The following is a 23,194-nucleotide window of genomic DNA, read 5'->3' as shown; positions in this document are numbered from 1 at the left end:
TCTCCAGGAAGCCTTCCCCACCCCCACCCCAGGGCCCTCTCCTTCCTCCAAACCCCTCAGCCCTTCAGGGCTGCTGCTGTTCTGGGAGGAGGCGCTGCCTGGGTGGCACATTCCACCTGTCCAGGTGAATTTCCCGGGCACCCAGGAACTAGCAGCAGCCGCCCCCAAGGTGAGGTGCTCAGCCCTTCAGCCTTCAAAATGCAGGTCTGGGGGTGCGGAGGGCTCCTTTCTGAGGTTCCCTTGCCTGGGGTGGGGAGGGGCTGAGCATGGAGCCCCTCGCTGGGTGCCCCCAGGCTGTCACCGAGAGATCACCCCTGCTCAGGGGCACGGCCACATGGGGAGCCCCAAGGGGTGCCATCTTCCCTCCCTCCCTCCTGAACACCCTGCTCACCCCTTTAAACTCGTGGACCGTCCACTGCCACTGTCTCTCCCTCACCACTCCTGGCTCCGCAGACTTTGCCTCCTGCAGGATGAGGGGCCGAAAACCGGGGACCCGGCCCCTTAGCTGTCCGGGTTGCTGCGTGGAAGGAAGCGTGTCTTACTCAACCTTCTGCTCAGCTGCTCTTTGCACAGCCAGGACAGTGACGTGCAGCTGCCTCATCTCTTGTGGGTTTTATGACCCCTTGGGGCCGCCGGTGTCCCTAGCTCTGGCCGTGTTCACTGGTGGCCCAGAGCCTCTGCACTGCACCCCACGAGCCCAACTCCAGCAGACCCTCCCCTCTCACTCTATAGCCAGGTTTGCTTTCTGCTGTGCTGAGCTGGATCAAACCCAGAGAAAACACCAGCATTTCCCAGTTCCAGGCAGCGATTCCTCCCTCGGCCTGCTGCTGGGGGCAGGGGAGGCCACAAAGAAAGTCTCTGCTTCCTAAATCCACAAAACCCACCACACGGGGGTGGGGGGGTGGGGATGCTGGGACCCTCTCGCTTCCCCCTCTGTCTGTCTGTCTGTCTGTTTCTCTGTCTCTCGCATTCTCTGCTGGGCACAGAGGGAAGAGGAGCTGCCAGGAATGACTGCTGGTGATTAGAAGAGTCTAGATGTCTGGGAGGAACAAGATGGAGGCAGGCAGGGGAGGTCCCGTCAGTCCAGCAGGCGCTGGGGGCTCCTCCGTGGGGCCTCTCTTGGCCCCCCAACCCTGGGTCATAGAGGAGAACACTTCCCTCTCCAGGGGCCGGGCAGTCACACCCGACTGTGGAGGGCCACGTGCCTGAGCTCTCCAGTGGCCTGGGGTTTCTGAGCCATAAATTCCAGTGGCTCTTGGGAGCCCTTGCCCTCCTGTGGCTGATGCTCTGGGGAAGCTTTTCCCAAACTGGGCACTGTCAGCCCTGGGGCTGGGTCGTTCTCTGCTGTGGGGTGTCCTGGGCACTGAGGGGTGCTGAGCATTCCTGGCCTCCACCCATGCAATGCTGGTGGCGCCCCCCACCGAGCTGTGACAACCACAGATACCACCACTTGCCCAGTGTCCCAAGAAAGACGTCACCCTAGCTTGGAAGCATGGCTCTAGGGGAGGAGACCGACAGCAAATAGCAAAGAGTATCATATCAGCTGGGGACAGAGGCCATGTAGAAAACACAGCAGGAGAGAGGGACAAGGGCACTCAGTGCACTACATTAAACCGGGCGGCAGGCAGGGCTGTCTGCCAAGCAGACATGTGGCTATCGAGCTGTGGGGGTCTCGGGAGGAATGCTGTAGGCGGGGGGAACAGCCAGCGAGAAGGCCCTGGGGCAGGCGGGGTGGGCTTGGGGTGCCGGGGGAATGGGGCCGGGTTTATTTCTCATTTCTCGGTGACACAGGAAACCGTGGTAGGGTTTGAGAAGACAAGAGCTCAGATTGGTGTTTGAACAGGATCGCTGGGCTTCTGGGCGTGGACAGAGCAGGGGATGTGCAGAGGCTGGAGCATGTGCTCCATGGTCTGAGTGGCTTCCGTCGGGTGTGGGGGAGACAGTGGACATAAAAGAGAAGGAAAGGCACCTGCAGGGCCGGCCGGGTGACTTCTCAGAAGATAGGAAGGGGCGGGGGGTTGGGGCGGCCCACGCCACCTGGGGTGCCGGGAAACCCTCGGGAATATCCAGCCCTTCCGCAGACACGCTCCCTCTCCCATTCTCCTGAGACGCACGAGCCTTTTTGTCTTTCATTTTCTCACTTTTGATAGACCTAGAGGAAGTATTTCTCTATGGCAGGGAAAACAGCCGCACACAGTGACTCAGGGAGCACCCTGGGCCTGGCGTCGGAACCCCGGGAGGGAGGGGCTGCACCCCCCGGGCCAGGGGCTTCAGAGCCCTGGGTGGTCACTCCCTTAGCCCAGGCCTCCTGGTGCCTTGCAGGAAAGCAGGCCCCGTGACCAGAGGACCTGAATCTTGAGAGAATCCAGAAGGCGGCATTTGAATAGGAATCTCCTGCTTCAATGTTGGCCGAGTTAAAACAAGATTAATACAAACTGCACCTCTGTGGTGGGACCTGTCTGTGGGTTTGAGACCCTGGATCTGACCAACAAAGGGGCCGTGCCGCTGAGGGCGCAGATGAAATCCCCGCTCCTTCCTCCTAAGTACCCTGGCTTTCACGTCACGGTGCCATCCTGGAGCGTGACACCGCCCACGTGCAAATGGTCAACCACGCTGTGTGCCAATAAAGCCTCAGCACAAAGCCAGACACAGGCTTCTCGGCAAAAGGGACTGAGTCTGGCTGCTTCATGTCAGGGTCTGGTCAAATGAGGTGGCTTAAAAACAGCAGTCCAGAAGGCCAGAGGTTCGAGGTGGAGGCGCAGGCAGGGTCCGGCTCCATTCAGGGGCTTGAGGGAGGACCCGTCCTGCCTCTTCCACCTCCTGGCGGCTCCAGGCACCCTTGGCTTGTAGCCTTATCGTCTGGTCTCTGCCTCGGTCTCCATGCAGCCTTCTCCCCTGTGTCTCCCTCTGCCTCTGTAAGGATTTAGGGTCCACCCCAATGCAGACGATTTTATCTCCAGATCTTTACACCTGCAAAGGCCCCTTTTCCAGATAAGGCCACACTGCCAGAGGTCAGGGTGTGGACATAGCTTTTCTGGGGACCACGATTAAACCCAGTCCAGATGCTGATTGGGCCAGGTCTGTGGCTGGGCCAGTGGCTCCCAGGGGACCTGGACTTCCGGCTGTGACGGGTTCTCACTCCTCCCCACCTGCAGCCCCCCACGTGCCGCCCCCTCCCCTTCCTGCCCTCTGCCTGGCGCTGGCCCTTCTCAGATGGAGACGTTGGCCTCTGCTCCAGCTACAACCCCAGCCGCCTGGGCCCAGTTCCAAAGGCAGATGAACAGCGGTTGACTAATTGACCACTGGAGGCTCTGAGGCAGGAGTCTTGGCCGCTGCTGCCAGGTGGGGCCGTAATCCTGGCCACGGTTCATGTTGTGGCCAGCTCACGGGAGCGGCTCGCTGGGGAGCTAGCTGCACCATGAAATGGTTTATTTCTTCTGCAGCCACCGCTTCTCTCTCCTGCAGCCCTGCCCCGGACCACACTTGGCACTTTGGTTACGAAATACCACAGCTGGAATGGAGCCTCCTCTCAGACTCCTCGGCCATCGTCTCCCCTCCCTTCGCAGTGCAGTTTCCTGAGGCACGGAGATCACCCCGTGTGCACGTGGCCCCACGGTGGGAGAACTGCTCAGGGGCTGCAGGCTCATCCTCCAGTGGCGTCCGTGGATGGAGGAGCTGTCCTGACCCTGCTCTGCTGTGACCCCGCTCAGCATGGCTGACACTCATGCCCTGTGGCCGCAGGACCCCTACATGCTGGTGGGTGTAAGGGGCACTCAGCTTCCTCATCAGGGAGGGACCTCTTGGCGGGAAGTGGCCTGAGTTGGTCGGGGGTCACCTGGGCCATCCTGTGGCTCAGCCCCCTCCTCTGCCATCCAGGGTCCCCCATGAAACCAGGTCACCATTAGCACCGCTGTTCCTGCCCTCCTGGGGCCTGGGGGGTCCTCACTCTGTAACTCACTGGCACCTCTTCTCACTTTGCTGGGTGGCCACACCTGCCAGCTCTGGCCTTCCGAAACCTTGAGACAGCAGCGGTGGGCGCCAGCTCACGTGTGGCCCAACCTTCAGAGCACGCACTGCCCACCGTGCCTGGGAACCTCATCCTGTGTGGGGACCGCGCCCAAACCCCAACCCTCTCTCTGCATCCGACCCTCACCCCCAAGGCCAGGGGTGGCAGCCTCTGCGTCCTGGGGGTGACCTGCTGGCCTGGGGTCCTCTTGGGGCTGCTCAGTGCCCCACACTTGGGGGACGCCATGGGATTCGGGAGCCGAGGCCTCTGTTTCGGAGGGAGGTGGAAGCCCCAAGATGACGGCTCCTTGGCTGGGTCCACCTTCTCACCGCTGTCCTTCCCTCTCTTCTCTTCTTTTGGGAGGGGGCGGAGGGGAGATCAAGAAGACTTCAGGGGCACAAATCCGGCCCGAGGTGGGTCAGCAGCAGATTTATCTCAATGGCTAATATTTTTTTTTCTGCAAGACAACATAGCCATATTCGGTGTCTTCAAAACAGGGTTCCATGACAGTGATTCAAAACCCAGCCAGCGGGAAACGCTGAACCCCACCTCCCCCGGCTACTGCCCTCCCCAGGCAGATGCCTCTGGGTGGGGCTTACGAGAGGCTCGCTGTCTGGGAGAAACGCCTTCAGAATGCCACGCCGCTCTCAGAGGGAAAGGGGACATTCTGGTCACCGACGAACACTTTCTACTGGAATTTGAATCATGTGAATACATTAACTAAAGTCGATGGTGGTGAGAACAATATCCTGAGCAGTAGAACAAAGCCATGTTATCACTCTCCATCCATTGGATGACAGCACCGGGCGGGCAGAGGGTCTTGAAGATGTTCGGGGAGGTGTGGGCTTTGCTTTCCCCAGAATCCTTTCAGACCAGGAGATCATGAATTTGGCCCCCCCTTGTTTGGGAAGAAATTTCAAGCTGATGGAGGTGGCCAGGTGATAGTCCTCTTGTGATAGGACCGGAAGGCCGGATTCAGTTTCTAATAACAAAATCAACATCCTCGGGAGCAGCCTGGAAGGGACGCTGAGAACAATGCTGGCCGGCGCTAATTTCACTGCCCAACAATCGGAACAGCGCCTGCGTCTGCAGAGCCCACTCTCACCTTCAGGACGGGGCTCGGGCGGCACGTTCACCTCCTCATTAGGCCATAAATATTCTAATTAGGAAACAACGCCAGATGAATAGGATTAGCAAGTGGGGCATCTTCGGCTGGTACACGAGAGACACTTGCACCGCTCAGGTCTTATCGAAGCCTCTCCTGACATCTTAATCAAGAAGAAGCGCTCAATTTGCATAGCTCTGCCTAATTAGACACGGCGGCAATGATGTTTGTGGATTTTCTTCTTCCTAAAGATGACTCACTCTGTCAGATGGAGGCTGGTGCTGAGAAGCATCTTTGGTGCTTCCCCCGAAGACTCTGCTTGTTGCCCAAGGGCAGGGGAGATGAATCTTTTTAAAGGGGGAGGAAGAGAAAAAGGAACTACCGATGTGTCCTTTTCAGAAGTGGCTGAGCTGTCCGGCCGAGGCAAGGCAAGCTGGGCTGGTGGAGAAATGGTCCCGATGTGTGCTCTTCTCTGATACGCCAAGCCAGACAGAAATCAGCTTCTCGGGCTCAGCAGGCCTGGGCCCAGGGGGGCAGTGGCTCTGCTGGGTGAAGGCCGGGTCCCGGGGGGGCTGAACTGGTGCTCGCTTGGCGTCTACGCTGCTGTCAGTGGCCGCCTGCGTGGGTTTACTAATGCCTGGCAACGGTGGTCCTGGAGCCGTTGTCTTAAAACCTGTTGTTGTTTTATTGTTTGCTGCTGAAAATCTGACAACGTGCGTCCTCTGCTGCAGAAGCGGTTAACTATAAACCATCATTCAATTTCCCCAGGAGGTGGGCGAAGGAAGAGCAGGGCAGCTCTGAACATTAAGCACAGACCCACACTGAAAGCAGAGCCCTGGCGAGGGGCGCCCTGGCCTCGGCACACTCCCGCCGAGTCCTTGGCAGCTTCCAGGACTTCTATTCCGAGGCAAAGGCGAAAAAGTGGGAGAGACTGTGTGCAAGGCGGGAGACAGGACCTGGAATGGCTGAGCGGGCAGAGGGGGGTGGCCAATGCCAGGGCCCTGCGTCTCCTCCGGCCAAGGGGTCACAAATTCAGAGGTCACCTACGACCTTGAGACTACGCCATAAACTGCTGCAGAGACTGGCCCAAGGGGATGACCTCTCCATGTCTGGGGAGGGGAGCCCGCCTCAATGTCCCCACTGGGAGGGGCTGCTGAAGACCTGGGGCCAGGCGGTGGCCCTGGGACATGGCTGCTGCGTGCTGGAGGCAGCTTCCCTAACGGAAGCCCTCGAGCTGGAGCCTTTAGAAGGGGAAACAGACTTGTTTGCACAAGGAAAATAACGTGGAAATGACATGAACACCTTTGGTTCTGCTCGCGAGGAGCCCTGAGGGCGCCCAACACTGTCTCTGTACCCAAATGCAGCCAGCTGCAGGCCACGCCTGGGTCTGTCTCAGATTCAAGACCCACAGCCACCTTCCAGAGGGGGGCTGCATTGAACCTGGGGAGGGAGCAGCTCAGGGACCTGGATGTTCCTAGGCTTGGGCTCGGTTTGAAAGGGGCAGGGGGAACAGAAGGTGGGAGGGGTCCTGCTGCCGGGCACGTGCTGCCCATGAAGGTCTTGTTTTGATCGTGGCTGGAAATGAGGATGCCATGGCCACGATGGGGCCTTAGCTTTGCCCCAGCTGCCCCAGGCCTGCAGCTCAGCTCCTGGCCACTCATGCAGGCCAGGGCCTGTTGTCCTCTCTGGATGACCACGCCCGTCTGTGTCCACGAAGGCCTCCCTCTGGGGCCCCCGTGGTTCCTGGTGATGACCCTGTCACAGTCTGCTTGGGGCCGGGCCTCATTTGGGTTACACCTCATCCCCTGCCTGGGGGTCCTCCAGCCAAAGACGCGTTGTCACACAATGGACCCCAGGGACGTTCCGGGGGTCATGGCCCCAAAGTCCAGCCCCATGACCATCCCCTGAGCCCCTGAACCACGGCTCTGCTGTCCCCCAACGATGCTGGTCCACATGGGGGTCCCAGGTTTCACTGCATCAACCAGCTTGTTTCACACGCACAAGACAGAAACGGATCTTCCTGGAATCGAATGTTAGCAGCTGAAGGATCATCAAGGAAAATAACCACACAACCTATGTTCCCGACGAGCCCTGGAAGAGGAAGACACGGGACCGCCCTCTCCAGCACACCACGCCTGAGATGCACCAGACAGGGCCTCCCGTCGGATAGAAGCCGGGCTGTTCACATCCCCAGGCACACACAGCGGAGAACGCCAGCGCCCGCAACACCAGCGTCTCCTCATGTCCCTCAATCTTCATAAATCTCCGTCTGTCAACCACACCTCTAATGGCTTTTAAATGAGCATTTTATTTGGAACATTTTGCAGGCCACGCTGAAGCTGCCGACAGCGGGGGGTGGGGGGTGGGGGGCGGGTACCGCTCTGTGTCTGCTGTGGGCCTTGGGGAGCAGGCTGGCCCCGCCTTGCCTCAGTGTCTGGCCTGGGCAGGGGGTCCAGCTGCCGGGTCAGCCTCACTGTGGCCTGGCCAGTGGGTGGGGAGATCTCTGGGTGGCTGGGACTGCTAGCCCTCCCTTGGCCGAGCTGCCATGATCTGTAGGGGCAGGGGGAGCTGAGCCCAGGAGGCTGGGCACCGTCCCTATCACAGGCCTTGACATGCCCACAGGAATGCCTGGCCCAGGGAGGCCAGGGGGTGTCCCTCCCGTGGGGTGCACCAGGCCAGCTGGGGGAGCCCCAGGGTGTCGTGGGCTCCGTGGCGCTCTTGATCCCTCCCAGGGTCAGAGCCTGCACCCATACTGACTGCCGGGGCCTTGCGAGATTTTCAGCTATGAAGAGGGGTCCACAGATGTTGCCTAGATATATTTTCAGCCTGGAAAATATCACATATTCTTTCCTACAATATAAACTACAAAGTACCCCAGACCTCCCAGCCCTCCACCCAGCAGTGGGAAAGCTTTAGCTGTTTGTCTTTAGTCCCTTTATCTATAGACATTCGTGCTGAAGGAGACCAGATGGTCCTGAAGCCACAGGGACCCCCTCAACTCCACTGGAAACCAGAGGGAGGGCGGATCGACACGAAACCAGTGCAGGCCAGAGCAGGTGGCCTATGGTCCCCTTTAGATCCCCAGCTTATCATTATAATACGAAAACCCCGGCCCTAAGGGAAGACTGCTGCCATGTTGTACACCAGATGTAAGAAGAGGTGTGTTCATGGATTGCGTCTGCACATCTGGAACCCTCCGCACGCCTGCATGCCTCCCCTGCAGGCACCCAATCCCGTGAAACTCCCACACCTTCCCCTTCCCAGTTCTCCGGTCGCTCATAGAACCAGCTGCCTCTCCAATTGGACGTTGCTCTCTCGCGGCCGATATAGAGTAGGGAGAGAACGGTTTCCTGCGGCCAGCATGCAGCCAGCCATGCCCCTGCACGGGGACTGGAGAGCGAGGCCCCATCGGATCTCCCTAAGCATCCCCACTGCCCTTTTGGCCCCTGTGCTTTCCCCGTCACAGACCAGGAGCTGAAGGCATGCAGGTGGGGCAGTCTGTGGGCTCTAGGTAACCCCTGCCCGTGCCCCTGCAAGGGGCCATCCCAGAGGTGCCGGCGCTCACAGGCCTGACCCTTACTCGGCTGTCCTGTCCTCTCCTTGGACACAGCTGGCAGCCGTGCCATCCCATCTGTACCTCTGGAGCATCACGTGTGTGGGAGTGTGTGGGCAGGGGCTTGCACGCACACGCTCCAGTCAGACCACCTGCTCTGCCAAAAGCTGTGCAAACGTCCCAGAGAGGTGCCAGCCTGTGGAAACAAGCTGCTCACAGGTGTGTGTGTGTGTGTGTGGCGGGGGGGAGCGCAAACAGGGGCTGCCCTCTCTCCCCAGGGCAGGCAGGGGACCCCAGGCTACAGAGGAGATGGGGGACGGTATCTGGTTCCTCTACATCTGTATGGGCCTCACTAACAGCACTCCTGACTTGGCCATGGGCCCATGGGCCCATCTCCCTAGCTGAATGACGGGACCAGGGCCAGGCGCAGCTCATCTGCAGAGCCTTGTCTGAGCGGAGCGGGCGCTGGTTCACGGCCACTGGAGGGCGGTGGGGCCTCAGCGGATCCTGCAGTCCTGAGGTGAAGGTGCTGGGACTGACCACAGCTCACTCGGAGCCCCAGGCATTCTGGCCAACATCACTCTAAGAACGTTTATGTAAATCCTGCATCAAAAGTCCTCGCCTGTGCCATCCGTGCCAGCCCTCACGCTGCCTGCCACACGACTCCATCTCTGATCCTTGGAGTCCAAGGCTGTCATCATCCTTCTGTCTCTCAGATGAAAGGTGCCACGGCTGGGGCTGACAACGTCCTCTGCTATGCGGGTCTGAGTCCTGAGCCCGTGCTGACCCCGGGGGCCACCTCGCCTTCCCCGCAAGCCACATGGCTGCCAAGGGTTACCTCCCAAGTGGCCTCTCTGCCCCCATGTGTTACCCTGAGCACCACCCCCTTACGATTTAGGAATTTCCAGGAAATCCCCTTTGTACTCTTCCCAGGGATGGAGACGGGTGGGATTTTCCAGGCTGCAGCTTGGCTTTGGTTGATTTGAAAGGCGGGGATGAAGACAGCACTGCAGGTGAGTCTTGGTTTTTGGAGAAGAGGCAGAAACTGGAGGCCCCGGGGGGTCCCACAGCCCCAAACCTGGAAGGAGAACCTGCCACTTCCTTGCCAGCCCCAGCCCCAAAAGCGACACCAGCAAGCCCCGGTGACAGGTTGGCAGCCCCAGCTTGCAGTGGGGTCCCCGCACACCCAGAGCTCGAGGGCCATGACGCACTCAGAAGCCGCCGACTTGGAGCAGGAGAGTTGAGGCCAGCAAGACCGAGGAGCTGCCAGAAAGTGGCGCTGTGGCCTCTGGAAACAAGCCTCCCGTGGGCAGGGACCCACTGGCTGTGAGCCCAGCGAGGTGGCTCTACCGGCTCCTGGGAGCCAAACGCCTTAGAGGGTAAATTACGTCTGGAATGACTCTGGCCTCTGTGGGCACAGTGCAAACAGGAGACCAGACAGCGAAACCTGGAGATGGGGAAGGCAGGCGATGCCCTGTCCTGGGCACCTGGGGACTCAAGGTGCTGCTGGTGGAGCGCTTTCAGCCCCAGGGGTGGGTGGTGAATCTTCTGGGAACGCACAGCCCAGTGCTGGAGATGCGCCTGCACTTGGCAGGCTTCAGAGCAGAAGCAGGCCCCCAACCTCACCCACCACCCAGGGCCTCCCTCTGGGGTCTGTCTCTGAGTGGGGCGGGCACTTGAGATGAAGGGGTGGAGGGAGGCCTCTGTCACAAAAGCCTCGTAGGACCACAGGACAGTGCAGGAGGTGGGAGCGCACGGAACCCAGCACCAACCAGCAGCCCATTCATTTGGCTGTGATGGTTTCAGGCTGTGCGAAAAGCACTGCTTCTCCATGCCCCCTTCGTCACGGCCAGGCCGCCGCAGCCTGGGTGGGGTGGGTCTCCTCGAAGGCGCCAGGCCCAGAAGGGGTGGGTTTCAAGGCAGGCGTGTGTGTTCAGGTCCTGAGAGGGGCTGTCAGAGCACCCCAGACCCCGAGTGCCGCTGCGGCTGGACCCCGAGACCCCAGCGGGTGGTCCCTGCTTTTCTGAGGCCTCCACCCATAGCCACACACACCAGCTGGGCCTGTTCTGGAAATCTCACAAGGACTCGCTCATAGCAGCCGGTGCTGAGCGCTCCAGAGCCTCCTTTGCCGAGTCTCTCCCATGGCAAGAGAGTGACACTGGGGAGGCTTCCGATCACTCCCCGACTGCGCCACTGGAGAGGCTCCCCGAGGGTCCTGTGGGTGTCCTGCGGGGACCAGGAGCTCACCCGCCTGCACGCAGACCCCACCTCGCCTCACCTCTCGGTCCAGGCCAGCCGCCACTGTGACGATATCTCCAGTCTCGCTGTTGATGGTGAACATATTCTGGGATGGGCTCTGTGGGGTCTGGGTCACGATCCGGTACCGCACCATCCCGTTGGCCGTGGTGCTGTCGTCAGCATCGTTGGCCGTGACGGTCATCACGTAGGTGCCTGGAACAGAGACAGCAGCTCAGATGGGGATGGCCTGCCACACAGGCTGCCACCCCCGCACACACCTGGGCAGAGCCCCCGGACCACAGAGCTCTCCGTGAGTCTGGCGTAGCGGAACCCCCTTCCTCTTGGCGTGTTCAGAGGTGGCGTTAGTGCACCTGCCGCCTCCACCCCACCTTATAGAATCATAGAAGGATTTCTTCTAGAGCTCGAGGTTCCTTTGAGGTCATCTGCTCTGACCTCTTCCTTTTTCAGCTGGGGAAAGACCAGGCCTCAGAGGAGGAACTTCTCTAAGCTTCCAGAGCCTGGGGCAGCAGACCAGGCCTGGAGCCGGGTGGCCTGAGGCCCCGACAGTGCGTCCAAGGTGCTTCCACTCCTGCAGGGAGCCCAGTGTGGTTGGGCTTAAAGGGAGGGACTCAGGCACTGAAGCAGGGCCTGGTATAGGTCTGGACACACAGAAGCTGTATAATAAACACTGCAGAGGACACAGTGGAAAACAAACCTAGAAGGGACCCTGAGCAGGGAGGCTGTGCCTGTGGGACTCCGTCAGATGGAGCACATCTGGGGGCGCCCTGGGACTGGGGGCCGCTGGCATTTCAGAGGGGCTCGGTGAGCTGCCCATGTGCTCTCGCAGCTTGGTGCCTCAGTTTCCCCATGCACACATTGGGGTTGAGGTCTATAGTGCACTCTGGCACATTCCCCACTTTCTGAGAATGGCACTTGGCTTTTCTTTGGCTGTGCAGCCTTTCCTGCCCTGGGGAGGGCCTGCATCAGCACGCCCCACCCTGTGGCCTCAGGACATCTCCAGGTCTGAGGACCAAGCTCTGCTGGGAGCAGTGGTGGGTGGGAGCTTTAGTCCCTGCCTACTGAGCACCAACTCTGTGCTAGCACTGTACCCGGTGGAGGCCCCGCTCTGTGAGCTCCTAACTACTGTCTCCTGATGCTGGCACGGCGGGCTCTCTCGCCTGGAAGTCCTGGGGCTGGACTCTGCCTGCCACCTTCCGGTTTTCCTGCCCTGGCTCTGCACACGTGTGTGCTCAGCTTGCCCTGGTGGCTGCCTGAGATGCCCCAGAACCCTGGAAGCTCGGGTGCCCGGCCCTGCAGCGTTCATGCACAGAGGAGAGCTGCTGGTGCCTTGCTGGGCCCTGGGGATGGTGCAACCTCTACCTGCGCAGTGCCTCCCCTGGCTGACGGGGCTGGGGTCATGCGGCGGGCCAGGTGGGGGGTGGCAGTCTCAGAGAGACCCGAGGTGCTCGTTCCTGTGTGCATGAGATGAAGGACTCTCGCCACACCAGCCTTGGGATCTTGCACAATCTGTTCTGCATCTGGAACGTTCTTCCCTCTCCTCCACCTGGCCAACTCCTCCTCATCCCCAAAGCCCCGTCCTGGCCCTCTGGACTGAGCCATGGGGCCCTGTGCATCCTCATCTCACCTGCATTGAAACAGCTGTGTGTCTACTTATTGTCTATGTCCTCTGTGGGATTACAGCCACCACAAGAGCGGGGCTGGGTCCATGCTGTCCCTGTGACCTGGCACACAGATGCCCTGTTGGACATTTGCTGGACTGTGCCAGAAGCCCAGGGTGCGGGGCGGCCTCATGTTCAGGAGGCAGGGTCTGCGAGGAGCCCGAAGCTACTACTTATTTCCAGGACCCCAGAGCAGGCAGGGAGCCTTCCCCCTCACCCCTCCCCCACCTCGCCCTCCCTCTGCAGCCCTGCAGAGAAGACCCCCACTCTGGCCTTCCACCCAGGCAGGACAAGCCGAGGTGGGATGCAGGGGAACCTTGGGTGTGTCTGACTAGGAGTTTGCTTCAGCTTTCAGCTTCTACTGAATGCAAAATTCTCAAAGCAGACACGTTTCATGAAAACACAGAAAAACAAGCGGAGGCAGGAGCACTTCAAAGAGCAAGCTGTATGGCACGTGAATTATAGTTCAATCAAACAGATTTATGCAGTAAGCAAACAGGTGGGAGGGGCCGTGGCCTGGCGACCATCAGCCTCCGGAACTGGGGACCCCACCCCGATGATCCTTGCCCCCATCACGATGTCCCCACCACTTTAGAGCACAACAAGCCTGGTCCCAACCATACTCCCCTCTAAAGAGACATCCCCCTCCCTCTGTGCTGGCTTTCCTCTGCATTTTCCTAAGAGGAAAACCTTGAAGTACAGCACCCTAGAGCGAGGGTGAACTAGGAAGAAACAGTCCTAACACACACGCAGAGCTAACTGCAGTAACTTAGGCAGTTAGCAGACTGTGATTGTTAGCGTCCCCTACTTAGCAGCAAAAAGAAATCATTCGTGGAGAGGGATAACATCACACACAGCCTCCTTTTTAAAAGAACACAAAACTTTCAATGTGGCAATGAGAAGACTTCAAGCTGACTTCTCAATAGGAACGATGGAAGCTGGAAAACAATGGAATACAAGGAACTTATGAGGAGCCTGGCATTCATTATTCAGTGAAAAAAACTTTCTAAAATAAAAGTGAAAAATAGACACTAAATGTGATAAATGATAAAACAAAAAATTACCACCTGGAGACCCACACTAGAGGAAATACTAAGGGTGTTTTCAGGCAGAAGGAAAATGATTCCAGAGGGCACCTTGGAAATGCAGAAAGATATGAGGAGCTCTGTCTCTGTCTCTCTCTCTGATATGTACACACACACACACACACACACACACCTCCTATAAATATACATATACATAATGTTTATATAAAGGATAAATACACTGGTGCGTCTAAGGAATACGACTTGTATAAACAAAAATAACTTTGCCTTGTGAGGGTTTTAAAGCTGCTTACCGAAACACCAGAACAAACACCTGCAGAATTTCATTTGCAAAGCGGATGGTGGGTTTGACCAGGGCGGTGTTACTAATGTTCAGCCTTCGTCAAGCCAGGCATCCCCGAGCAAGTGAAGCCAATGTCGGCGCATCAGGCACTATTTGAAACCACCCATCTCTACGAAAGGGCAGAGCTGGGAAAGTCATGGGGGTCGGTGGTGACCGCATTTGGCTCATCTGGTTCAGAAAGTCAAAGGGAGAAGCCACTCCAGCTTCCCGAAGCACTCACTGTTCCCCTCCACCTGTGGCCCCCGGCATTTTCATCTGTGAAACCTGTGAGGATCCACATGCCCGTCACAGAAAGGGGCCCAGTAGCTTGATGGTGGGGGTGGCAGGATGATGGCAGGGACGTGGAGAAGGTGGAGGGAGAGAAGCAAAGCCCTGACCAGTGAGGGAAGAAGGAATCAGGCACTGTCTGTTGTACTCACTGAAAGCAGCACATCCAGCCTGGTTTCTGAGAATGATGGTCTCTTGGGCTGGATGGGGATGCGGAGCCCTTCTGACTGCCTTGGCCTCTTCCTCACCCTGCCCCAGCCCCTACCGCCATTCCTGGGTCCCCACCCTGTGCCCAGCTGGCCCGAGGGTCTTTTGTGTATGGGTTTGTCATGTCTCAGAGAAATCTCACAGACGGCCTGCTGCCCATGTGCAGGAACTCGGGCCAGTCACGCATCGGACAGCGGTGGAGCAGGGCTGGGGTCCAGGATCTGGGCTTGGAGTTCTTCTCCACTCAGCCCTACCGGCTGGGGGAGGTGGAGGGACAGTGAGTCAGCCCAGGACTCCCAGCACCTCAGGGTTACTGATCCACTGTGAGGCAGAGACCCGCATGCTCCCTTTGAGTGCCTGCCCTGATCCACCATATCACTGAGAAATCACATTAGCAGAACGGCTGGGAGCCTCCCACCACAGAGGTCCCCCTCCTCCGCCTCCACAGGACTCAGATAACCTCACGACATCATGGGAACTCCCTGCCCACTGGGGCCCAGCTCTCCCCACTCAGGACGGAATGTGGAGTGGTGTTTCCAGCTGATCTCTCCTGAAGGACTCCTCGGTCCCCGAAGGCCAGGCAGGAGGTCCTCCCCCACCAATCGAAGCTGCCTCCTCCAAGCAGTCCCTCGGTGGAAGGGGCCTGCTGCTGTGTGATTTCATGTAGGGAGGAGGACTAAGCCCCCTTGGAGGCTTGGGGACCTGGGGAAAAGGCGTGCCAGGATGTGGACGTAAGAGGGTTTGGCATTGAGGAGGGGCCAGGTGGGATGTGTGGAATGGGAAGTCAGCGGGAGGCTGGAAACAGACCTTTGGGACCCTGACTGGGCCACCTGCTTTTTTGACAGATGGGGAAACTGAATCCCACAGAGGAGGAACGTGGCTGGGTCCAGTGAGCTCTGCTAGACCCAGACTGAAAGCAGCCACACTCTCCTCCAGGGTCCAGCAGACACTTTCTGTAAAGGGCTGGACAGTATGTATGTCAGGCTTTGCGGGCACACATTCTCTGTCCCAACTCCTCAAAGCTGCACAGAAGCAGCCTGAGAGGATGCATCCAGCAATGGGCACGGCTGTGTTCCCATCAAACCATTCACAGAAGCAGGTGCTGAGCTGTGTTTGGCCGGTGGTTTGCTGACCTCTGCTGTATGCTCTTTTTTTGGATTTCAGGGACAACATTGGTTTTTAAAAATACAGGGGAATCAATATAGGGTTGCCAACTTCTAGTTCTACCAAGGGAAGACCTTAAAGTATACATCTAGCTCAAATGTTTCATGAAAGGAAAATAATATTTTACCATCAAAATCATAGGAAAGACTTAGTCTCAGAATAAAGGCCAGTCTTTCATTCAATAAGTTGAGCTCCTTGAAGGCACTTGCCACGTTTGCCACGTCTAGAGGCTTTGTGTGTGTCCACCACAACCTGCCACGTTTGCCACGTCTAGAGGCTTTGTGTGTCCACCACAGCCTGCCACGTCTGCCACGTCTAGAGGCTTTGTGTGTGTCCACCACAGCCTGCCACGTTTTGCCACGTCTAGAGGCTTTGTGTGTGTCCACCACAGCCTGCCACGTTTGCCACGTCTAGAGGCTTTGTGTGTGTCCACCACAGCCTGCCACGTTTGCCACGTCTAGAGGCTTTGTGTGTGTCCGCCACAGCCTGCCACGTTTGCCACGTCTAGAGGCTTTGTGTGTGTCCACCACAGCCTGCCACGTTTGCCACGTCTAGAGGCTTTGTGTTTGTCCACCACAGCCTGTGAGCTGCAGGTGCCACAGCTGGAGGCTTGGCTCAGTGGGGGCCAGGTGTGCCTGGCTGGGATGGGCTTCCCCACGTGTGCTCAGAGCTCCCTGTCTCCCGCCCTCCCCTCTGGAATACATGGTGGGGAAACTAGGTGACAAGAGGAGAGGCAGCTCCAGCACAGGAGGAAAGCACCCGGCTGGCCAGGGAGGAGGACACCTGCCCAGTGTGGGGGGACATCCGCCCAGTGTGGGGGGACACCTGCCCAGAGTGGAGGGACACCCGGCCAGTGTGGAGGGGACACCCGCCCAGCATGGAGGACACCGCTTAGCATGGAGAGACACTCAGCCAGCGTGGAGGGGACACCTGCCCAGCATGGAGGTATAATCACCTGGTTTGCCTTAAGGCTGATGACAGCGGGGTTTATGGCCTGTTGTGGGTTTGGGAGTTGAGATGCTGGCCCTTCCCTCTACTGTCTATGATGCTGAATACTGTGGAGCTGTCCGGGTCCCCACCTCTCAAGCTGTCTGTGCCTCTCACCCCTTGTCGGCCCCTGCCCCATTAGAAGCTGGGCCTCTGCGGCAGGAACCAGGCAGGCTGCCTCCCCTCTGACTCCTCAGAGGTCCTGCTCAGGCCTACAGCTGTAGAGGGTTCCCTTGGACTGAATTCCCTCCCATCTACAGCATTCCCGTGTCTCTGTACCACGGACAACAGACGGCCCCAGGATGCCCGCCCTGGGAAGGGGTCCTGGCGTGGACGAACCCCCTCTGCACCCCCACCGTGGGATGAGCTGGTGGCCCTGGCCCAGACCCCAGAGTCCTCCAGCATGGAAACTCCACGTGTCTGACTTGAGGGACTGATCCATTCTGCAGTTTATGCTCATTAACCAAGCACTAATCAGATATTGATCAGGGGTCCAAGTCTCTGCCTGCTTTTTGGTTACAAATAATTGCACCCCTTACATCTGATGCAAGCAACAATATCCCCATTTCCATGTGGTGGAGTTTTTGCAAAAACAGAATGTCTTCCTCACAGAGAAGAGCCTGGACGTTCTGAGATGGCCGGAGTCATCGGAACTCAGCTCACCTTGGCAGGTGCATCGCGCCTTGTGGGCCACCTTAGTTTAAGCACCCCTCCCCTCAGCTCACCTTGGCAGGTGCATCGCGCCTTGTGAGCTGCCTTAGTTTACACACCCTTCCCCCGTGGAAAGGACTGCTCATTAGAAGCTTGCAGTGGCTTTTATCACATTAGCTCTTCATTAACTCAAGACAGTAATGGCTTTAAACCAATGCCATGGTGCCCTCCTCTGCTCGCCTCCTGCCTCAGGAGACAAATCCTGCACTTAGAGCTGCTGGCCACCTCCAGGGCACAGGAGGAGGGGCCTGGGGGGAGGAGGAAAATGTGATGAGCACCCAGGAATCCCCCACTTTACTTGGGCTCAATTTTATCATAAGTTCTCTCTCTCTCTTTTTTTTTTTTCTGGATGGAGTCTTGCTCTGTCGCCCAGGCAGGAGGGCAGTGGCATGATCTTTGTTCACTGCAGCCTTCACCTCCTGGGTTCAACTGATTCCCCTGCCTCAGCCTCCCAAGTAGCTGAGATCACAGGCGTGCACCAACATGCCCGACTAATTTTTGTGTTTTTAGTAGAGATGGGGTTTCTCCATGTTGGTCAGGCTGGTCTTGAACTCCTGAGCTTAGGTGATCCACCTGCCTTGGCCTCCCAAAGTGCTGGGATTACAGGTGTGAGCTACCGTGCCTGGCCTATCATAAGCTCTTTGAGGGGAGGTCCCCTGCTTCTGACACAGTGCCTGGACTGGCAAAGCCAGGGTGTCAGTGTTTCAGGAAGGGAGAGCAGGGCTTCAAAATCCCAGGCTCAGAGTCAAACATGCATGTGCCCAGAGCGCGTGTTCTGGAAACAGCTGTGTGTGCGTGGGTACCTGGAAGGCAGCCTCCACCCATCTATCTCCTGCTGGTTCCTCACTGGATGCTCCCTGAGGATGGACGCTGCTCTTAAGAACCGCCCCCCCCCCCCCAGCCATCGGCATCGTCTCCTTCCCGGGAAAGGGCGACGGCAGGGCCCCTCTTTGGGAGGCCCCTCTTTGGGAGGCCCCTCTTTGGGAGGCCCCTCTTTGGGAGGTGGCTCAGGATCCCACTCTGGCAACAAGGACCGCTCCCTGCTTTCTGGCCAACTGCAAAAACATGCTCCATCTAGGCATCTACGTTTTTTTCTTTTTGCTACGCTCAGGAATCTGCTTTTTAAGGTAAATGATACACTTCTGAGAATTCTTTTCTGGATGCAGAAATAAAACACACTCATGATAACTAGCACACGCTCACCGGGAAACATCTAAAGGCACAATGAGGAGAAGGCACTGACCGTCTCACACCCAGCACACCTGCTGGAACGCTGGGGTGTAGCCCTCTTGCCAAAGGGTCTGGATCCTACATCTTTAACACAGATGGGCTTTCTGTTGCTTCTCCTTCTTTTTAAAACCAACTTTATTATTGATCAAAGAAATGAAAGGAAGACATTTTCCACATGCCAAATGTGCAAAAGCTACTTTAAAATAATGATGGTACCTAATCGTGATGGCACAGAGGGCAGCTGGCACCTTCCATGGCCTCCGGGGGGAGGGGGAGGCCTCAGCTTCTCAGAGGCGGTTTGGCTGTGCATATACAAAACCCTTCAAAATGTGCCCACTCAGCAAATTCACTGCTAGGAGTTTATCCTAAGGAAAAAATCGCAGGTGTGGAAAACCCTGGCTGTCCAAGCTGACATCGTTTCTGAGAGCAGAGTGGGGCCTGGAACAAACATTTACTGAACATCCCTCTGTGCCAAGCACTGAGACCTATGTTGCGTATACCCCAGGGGCTGAAGCTCATAAACAAAATCCCCCATGCCAGGGGGTGGCACCCAGGGTCCTCTGGGCAAAATCCCCCATGCCAGGGGGTGGTGCGGCCACTACAGAACAACTGAGGGTCCTCCAGGTAGGAAACTTCGGTCCCTTGACGACCTCAGTGCCAGGATGCTGGTGGTGACAGGGTACCGTATGATCCCAGGTGCTGCTAAGATGTTCAATATAAACACGAGCAATGACCAGACCAAATATAAAAATAGAATTCTGACCACACCTGCAGTAAGCAGCCCAGGAAACTAAGCCATTACCTACACTAACCAGCCAGGAAGGCAGCTATCATCTACACTAACTGTCCAGGAAACTAACCCATTACATACACAAACCAGCCAGGAAGACAGCTATCATCTACACTAACCAGCCAGGAAGCCAGGTATCATCTACACAAACTAGCCCAGGAACTAACCCATTACATACACTAACCAGCCAGGATGCCAGGTATCATCTACACTAACCAGTACAGGAAACTAACCCATTACATACACAAACCAGCCAGGAAGCAACCTATCATCTACACTAATCAGCCAGGAAGCCAACCATTATCTATACTAACCATTCAGGAAGCCAGCCCATTATCTACACTAACCAGCCAGGAAGTCAGTCATCACCTACACAAACCATTCCAAGAAGTCAGTCTATCATCTACACTAACCATCCCCAGAAGCCAGCTCATCACCTACACTCATCAGCCAGGAAGTCAGTTCATCACCTACATTAACTAGCCAGGAAGTCAGCTCACTGCCTCCTGCCGGATGCAGCGAGGGATGCAGGGTGGCAGGAGGGGTACCTGGCAGAGCTGTTGGGGGGCAGGGGCAGGGGTGGGAGCACAGGGAGAGGCCAGGCAGGGGTCGGGGCATGAGGTCTGGGCGCACACAGATTGAAGTTCACGAGGCTGCCTCGAATCCACTCAGGGGTGGATTTAGGCAGAAAATCCCCCAGGTGTGGCACAGAGCCCTGGAGGCTCTGCTGCACAGCAGACTGGAGAGAAAGCCAGGACCCGGGGGGGTGACAGGGCAGGAGAGTGGCCCCGTGCAGCCCCAGAGAGGACCACGGCCAGGGGTCAAGGGCAACAGGAGAACTGCTGCACTTGGCCTTGCCCTGGGAGGCCCCAGCGAACTCACCAGGGCTGGTTTGTCAGTGGATTCAGGAGGGAATGATGGGTGGAGATAATCGGGTTTGTCTCATAAGGGTCTGCCCGGGAAGCTGGGGCCACCTCCCCCTCGGTCCTCTCATGGGCGCCGTCCGCGCTGGCAAGGGCTTGGCTCTGGCAGTTGAGTGAGTGTGTCCTGGAGAGGGAGCTGTGGTGCCTCTGACCTCACTGGATCCATGGGCCCCTTGTGTCTGGAGTCCCTGAGCCACAGTGGCCGCTCCAGGATCCTGGGATCAGCAGACGTGGTCTCTGTGGCTTGGGTCACACAGCCCTCTCCCCAGCAATGTGTTTTCTTGTGTTTCTGGGGGCATGCGCTGCGTTCCCCACAGGCTCCAAGTGGCGGGATGTTCGATGGACGGGGTTTCTGGCTGCATGGGGAAGGAAGTGGGCGAAACCAGGGGGTTCCCCAGGCTTCTCCCCAAAGGGTACTGCACTGGTCTCCTGGGCTGCTGAGCCAAAGCACCGCAGATGGGGAGCTTGAAGCAACAGAACTGGCCCCGTCAGCTCCAGAGGCCAGGAGGCAGCACCAGCACACAGGGCTCAACGCCAGCAGCCCTGCCCTGGCCCTTCCAGCTCCTGGGGTGGGGGCACCGCCCAACTTGGCTGCTCCTGGGCTTGTGGCCACGTCACTCCAGCCTCTGCCTCCACCGTCTTAGGCCCTGCCCTGTGTCTTGTCCTCTTGTTAGAAGGAAAACAGTTATTGGATTCGGGGCCCACCCTACTGGCCTCATCTTGACAAAATGTCTGCAAAGAACTATTTTTGAATAAGGTCACATTCTGAAGTGCAGGATGGATGTGAATTGGGGGGCGGGGCTCCAGTCCACCCGCCCAGGGGCTAAGTTGAAGCTGAGGCAGGCAGTGTCCGGAAACCCATGCTGGCAAGGCTGGGAGGAGACGGGGGCCTCTTTCCATCCGCAGGAGCCTCTGTGGCCCTGGGTGACTTTGGAGGCCAGGTGGGGCTCGGCACTAGGGCAGCCGTCCCAGCCTCATGGCTCTGCACCCTCACTTCACCTCTGGGAGCCTCGGCTTGTCCTCTGCACCTAGAGCTGCTCTGTCCCTCCGGCCTCCTTCCTGTGCTGTGAGCAGCGCTGGCTCTGGTGTCTGGGAAGCGGGAACCTGGATCCCCGTGTCCCAACTGGCCCTCTCGCTTCTCCGGTGACGCAGGATCTGGGCCATGCTCAAGTGCGAGCCCTGCAGGGCTCCGTTCCACAGAGGCTGTAAATCCTGAAACTGGGCTCCCCGCAGGAAAGATGCGGCCAGCATCCCTCACCTGTGCCCTCTGCCGAGGAACGGTCACCCAGTGGCATCTGCGCTAACCTGGGGTGCCCAGGTGAGTTCTCCTGCCCCGTGGGCTTTGAGAATGAGAAGGAAACCATCTTTCTAGGGCTTTCTCTGGAGGCCTCTTTCCACCTCCTTCTCCCCCAGCACACAGACCTGAATATTTCCCCATCAAGGAAGCAGCGAGTCGGGACAGCATCCCCCGCCCCGGCTGCAGGTGAGGAGCAGCCTCGTCTTTCACGTGGGAGATGCTGGACACCTCCTTATGGATCGTGCTAACAGGTAAAGGGGGAGAGAGCGGAGGCTGCCAGGCTCGGCTCTTTCTCGGAATTCATGTACCAATGCTGCCATGCGCCTTAAAGGATTAATTTCACAAGCCTTCAATTGCAGTTTAATTTGAAAACTAATTCAGCCCCATAATTGGCTTTCTGCTCAAATCACTGAGGCTAGAGATTTAAATTCTTAATATTCAGACGACTTTCAAGTATCTAGTGCCATCTGTGCACTAACCTCAGGGGGACTTCTGCCGGCAAAGAAAGAAAATAAATAAATAAACGGGGCCCACTAATAGAATAATCTGTTTAAGCAAAAACTCAGTGCTGTATAGATGAAGGTCTCTTTGACTTCATTTGCAGCACGTAGATTTCCCTGCTTTTTAATATTTTAAAATGACATTAATTTCAAAACTTATAATATAGGCCCCACACAGTTACGAGGGGTTAGAGGAAGTAGCACATCCCGATTAGAGCCCTTTTTAGTTAAAAAATCATCAATACGGAGGTGTCTTTCCCTGGGCACCTTGAGAAATGCTGAGAGCCTGGGTGAGTTCCTGAGCCCTGAGAGCTCGTTCTCTGATGCTGCGGGGGACAGCGGTGGAAAACAGTCACTGGTCAGTGATGGGGAGCGAGGGGTCCAGGGGACCAGGCAGTACGGATGGCAGGCTGGCTGTCCACTGCCCTCCTGCCCTGGACGAGACGCCTGGCCTCACAGTGGGCCTGGCAGACATCTGCCTCCCTCTGCGCCTGTGTGGACCTCACCTGTCCATCAAGGACCGCCCCCCCAAGGAGGTCCTCATGGACTCCTGCCCATCTTGCAGAATGAGTCCACCTTGGGAGAACCAGGAGCTAGTGCTGGGACATGTCTGAGGTGTCATCAAGGCTTGCGAGCTGCCCCCGGGGTCAGGCTGAGGCTGGGCTCTCCCTGCAGCCTCCACGGCAAGGGTGAAGGAGGAGATAGGGTCTCTGTGCTCAGAACTGGAACCCGGTGGTGGACACCAACAGCCACCTGAGTGACTCTCCGGGTGTCAAGGGAGTCGCCCAGGGCATGGAGGGGGCTCCCTGGGGGAGAGGCCAGGGCAAGACATCTGTGCAGAAGTGGCTGTGAGCTGCAGGAGGAAAGGAGCTGGCGCAAAGCGTGGGGGACAGCGCCCCGGGCTGAGGGCACAGCCTTTGCCAGGGCCTGGGGACAGGGAAAGGCGCTTCCCATTCACAGTGGCCTGGGACGTTTGCTTCCCTGCCTTTCCCCAGGTGTGAGGCCTGCACCTTGAGGAGCGGATGTATCTCTGGGTTTCTCAACTGGACAGTGGGCTTCTGGAGGGTGGGGTTCCTGCGTTCCCACCCGGTGCCCTCCGCAACACCCAGCTAAGATGCCCACCTTACCCACAGGACAACACAGCCACC

General features: G+C 57.8%; 1 protein-coding gene across 2 annotated transcripts in view; it reads right to left on the bottom strand.

Moving 5' to 3' along the window:
• The window catches only part of CDH4 (cadherin 4), a 690,417-nt gene that overhangs the window by 56,880 nt on the left and 610,343 nt on the right, over positions 1-23,194 (bottom strand). For both annotated transcript variants that reach the window (XM_055372827.2, XM_055372828.2), the window contains exon 7: positions 10,943-11,115. In XM_055372827.2, coding sequence (XP_055228802.2) covers positions 10,943-11,115 — 173 coding nt within the window. The remainder of the gene's footprint in view (positions 1-10,942; positions 11,116-23,194) is intronic.

This window comes from Gorilla gorilla, chromosome 21, assembly GCF_029281585.2.
Source record: "Gorilla gorilla gorilla isolate KB3781 chromosome 21, NHGRI_mGorGor1-v2.1_pri, whole genome shotgun sequence".
Taxonomy (NCBI): Eukaryota; Metazoa; Chordata; class Mammalia; order Primates; family Hominidae; genus Gorilla; species Gorilla gorilla.
This window is presented reverse-complemented; position numbering and strand designations above follow the sequence as displayed.